Source organism: Tribolium madens, unplaced genomic scaffold, assembly GCF_015345945.1.
Source record: "Tribolium madens isolate multiple individuals breed KSU strain unplaced genomic scaffold, Tmad_KSU_1.1 Scaffold_91;HRSCAF=231;Tcas5.2_LG7, whole genome shotgun sequence".
NCBI lineage: Eukaryota > Metazoa > Arthropoda > Insecta > Coleoptera > Tenebrionidae > Tribolium > Tribolium madens.
In genome coordinates this window covers 1,126,673-1,129,769 of record NW_025401063.1, presented here as the reverse complement: position 1 = coordinate 1,129,769, position 3,097 = coordinate 1,126,673, and the positions used below count along the sequence as shown (strand labels likewise).

Sequence of the window (3,097 nt, the reverse complement as noted above, 5' to 3'; positions counted from 1 at the left end):
TATTAATTATTAATAATTAATTTTAATAATTAAATATTAATAATTTTTTATTACCTGTTTTTGCTTCGGTTTGGTGGGTGGAAATCAGCAAAGCTGAGGCGAGAAGACACAACTTGAGGAACATTTTCGTTGTTTTTGATCAATTTTGAGTAAAATTTCGTTTATATACAATTTATCGGAGTGATAATCAAATTTATTATAATTGATTGTTGCAAAATCATTGATATGATTGTGATGTTAATTTGGGGTTTTTTGTTCCGAGAAAGCTTATCAAAGTTCAGATGTGTCATAAAATTAGAACAAAAGTTCGACTATTGAAGGCAAAATAAAAATACAGGGTGTTTTCTCAAAAAAATTGCATCGAAAAATAACACTAATTTGTCAAATAAATCTTTTTTTTTCGATCTAGAATATGTGGTTTTCGCAATATTAAAAGAATTAAAAGTTAAAAAAAAATGTTATGCAATTATTTCGCCACGAAAATGAGTCTTAGCCTTCAGTTTGATGTTTTTTAATCTTTGAGAGGAGTTAAAAATGAGCACTGAGTAATCTCTGATAAAATCGAGTGTTTATTTCATTACAAAAATACACAAAATAAGAGTTTTTTATTTGAAATTTTAACAAAATTGCTTCTATTAGATAGGTGTTAGGTTTTATCAAAATATTTCAGTCGTTTCGGGCGAATTGTAGTTAATTTTTTTGCTTTTAGATCAAATGCAAATTGAGGTGTATTCAAGGTAATTTTCAAGATTATAAGCATTTTTCAAGATATCACCATTTGTAAAATTACTAAATTCAGATTTTAATGTTTGATTTTAGGCCAATATTTAAAGATAATTATTTAGATAACCTCATAATTTAGTCAATGCAACGAGTAAAGTAGGGTGAAGTCGGGAGCAGTGGCGCAGAGGGGTTTAGCTCAGAAAAACACAAATTTAGTTTTGAAAAATCAAGTTCAGAAAAACCGTTTTTTTTTGTAAAGAAAACCATATTTTAAACGCTGGTAAAATCAAAAATATGCAAAATATTAATTCAACTATAACTTCTAAACGATCAAGAATTTTGCAGATTGAATAAAGTGCATATTTTAGGACACCCGTTTAGTGATTTTCCTACAGTTTCAAGTAAAGTTTTGCTCCTTAAAAAACTTCTTATTATCTCAAATTTTTACATAATAATTTTACATAAACTTTTTGTATACTATTCCAAAAAATGTAGAAAAAAATTCTTATTTTTTTTTGATGATTTTTGAAATATTGTACCTCAATGAAAAATAGCAGTATTTAGATTTTTAAAAACCCATTTTGAAGCTTCAAGTTTCTAGTCTTGAGGTTTTTTGGCAAAAAATTATTTATTTCGCAATCCTAAGAAATGAAGCGAGAAAAAAAATTGTGTTTTATTTAACTTTTTTTTTAGTCCACGGACTTGGGGAAATTTTTATTAGTTAAATTGTTTGTTGTTCATTCAGCTTCAAATACTGGAATAAATTTTTTACAAGATGTTTATACAATTTAAAAAAAAAATTTACTTGCAACATTGATTTAAAAATAAGAGAAAAAAAGTAACATCTACTGTTTTCTCGGACCGATTAATTAACGTTTTAGAAGAGAATTAAAAGAAATGTAATTTTTACCAAAATAAAAAAAAACGCTTTTTTCAGATTTTTTACAATTTTGCATAAAAATATTCGAAATATTTTAAAAAAATTGATATTTTTGAAAACTTGTAAAAAAATCAAGAACTGACTAATTTTTGAGACCATTTAGTTTTTGTATACCGTACTTTTACTCATCTCAAACTAATATTCACCAGTATTGAATTTACCAACATTCACGCAATTTTTCAAAAAAAAAATTTTTGGTAAATAAAAAATTCCGAAGCAAAAAAAATCTGTTTAAAACTAAACTTTCATTTACATTTCATTTTACATTTTTAAAATTTACATTTGTTGATTCCAAAATTATTAATAAAATAGAAAAAAAAATTAAAAATAATAAAACTGTTAGAAGTTGGTAGAACTGGAACCTTTACGTGTTAAGTGCAAAATTATTGGTAAAATTAAATAAAATGAATAAAAAAATGCTAAAAGTTGGTAGAACTCGAATTTTTACTTGTTAATTGCAAAATTATTGGTAAAATTGAGTAAAAAAATAAATAATAAAATTGAAAAAATATTAAATTAGAGAGTTGGCAAGACTAGAACTCTCACTTGTTAGTTGCAAAATTATTAATAAAAGAAACAAATAAATAAAAAAATGATAAAACTGTTAAAAGTTGGTAGAACTGGAATTTTTACTTGTTAAATGCAAAATTATTGGTAAAATTGAGTAAAAAAAATAAATAATAAAACTGAAAAAAGAAAATATTCGAAAAAAATTAAAAAAAAAATGATATTTTTGAAAAAATTAAGAACCAATACTGGCTAAATTTTGAGACCATGTAGCTTTTGCATACCGTACTTTTACTCATCTCAAATTAATATTCACTAGCACTCAATTTACCAACATTCACGCAAGTTTTTCAAAAAAAAATTTTTGTTGGTTAATAAGAAAATCCAAAGCAGAAAACTAAAGTTTTCATTTATATTTTATTTTACATATTTGAAACTATGTTTTCATCGCATCGTTGACGGCTTGTAGTAGTGCATTTTTCCTCCCCCCACAAGTACCATGCAAATCATCAGTTTCAATCGACCAAATCATAACCCCACCCAAATTATTATCTTTCGCATATTGAGCCTAAAATCACTTTACAAAAAATGATCAAAACCACAAAAATTACCTTCAAAGCCACCGATTTCGGGTCATCAAACCCAACCCAAAGCGTATCCTCGTACAAAAACGGCACTTTTTGGACATCATCCCATTCAACAATCCCATTTTTGTGAAACTCACACAACTGAAACAAAGTATAATAGGATTTGAGCCCATAAACCCCAAAATTCTACCTCATTGTAGCCCAAAAAAAATGAGAAAATGAGAAAATGAGAAAATGAGAAAATTAGAAAATGAGAAAATGAGAAAATGAGAAAATGAGAAAATGAGAAAATGAGAAAATGAGAAAATGAGAAAATGAGAAAATGAGAAAATGAGAAAAT

The 3,097-nt window shown here is 25.8% G+C and overlaps 2 protein-coding genes across 2 annotated transcripts in view; both read right to left on the bottom strand.

The window, feature by feature from the left end:
- The window catches only part of LOC123011992 (acidic mammalian chitinase-like), an 8,224-nt gene extending 8,098 nt beyond the window's left edge, over positions 1-126 (bottom strand). The window contains exon 1 of the mRNA XM_044409731.1: positions 55-126. Within this exon, the coding sequence (XP_044265666.1) occupies positions 55-124 (70 nt within the window). The 5' untranslated portion in view covers positions 125-126. The remainder of the gene's footprint in view (positions 1-54) is intronic.
- Positions 127-2,562: 2,436 nt separating this feature from the next.
- Positions 2,563-2,962, bottom strand: LOC123011706 (acidic mammalian chitinase-like; the record flags this gene model as incomplete). Its single annotated transcript, XM_044409291.1, has 3 exons — positions 2,563-2,738; positions 2,782-2,898; positions 2,948-2,962. Coding segments are annotated over 3 exons (264 nt in total), but the record flags the coding sequence as incomplete, so codon positions are not given.
- Between the last annotated feature and the right edge of the window lie 135 nt (positions 2,963-3,097).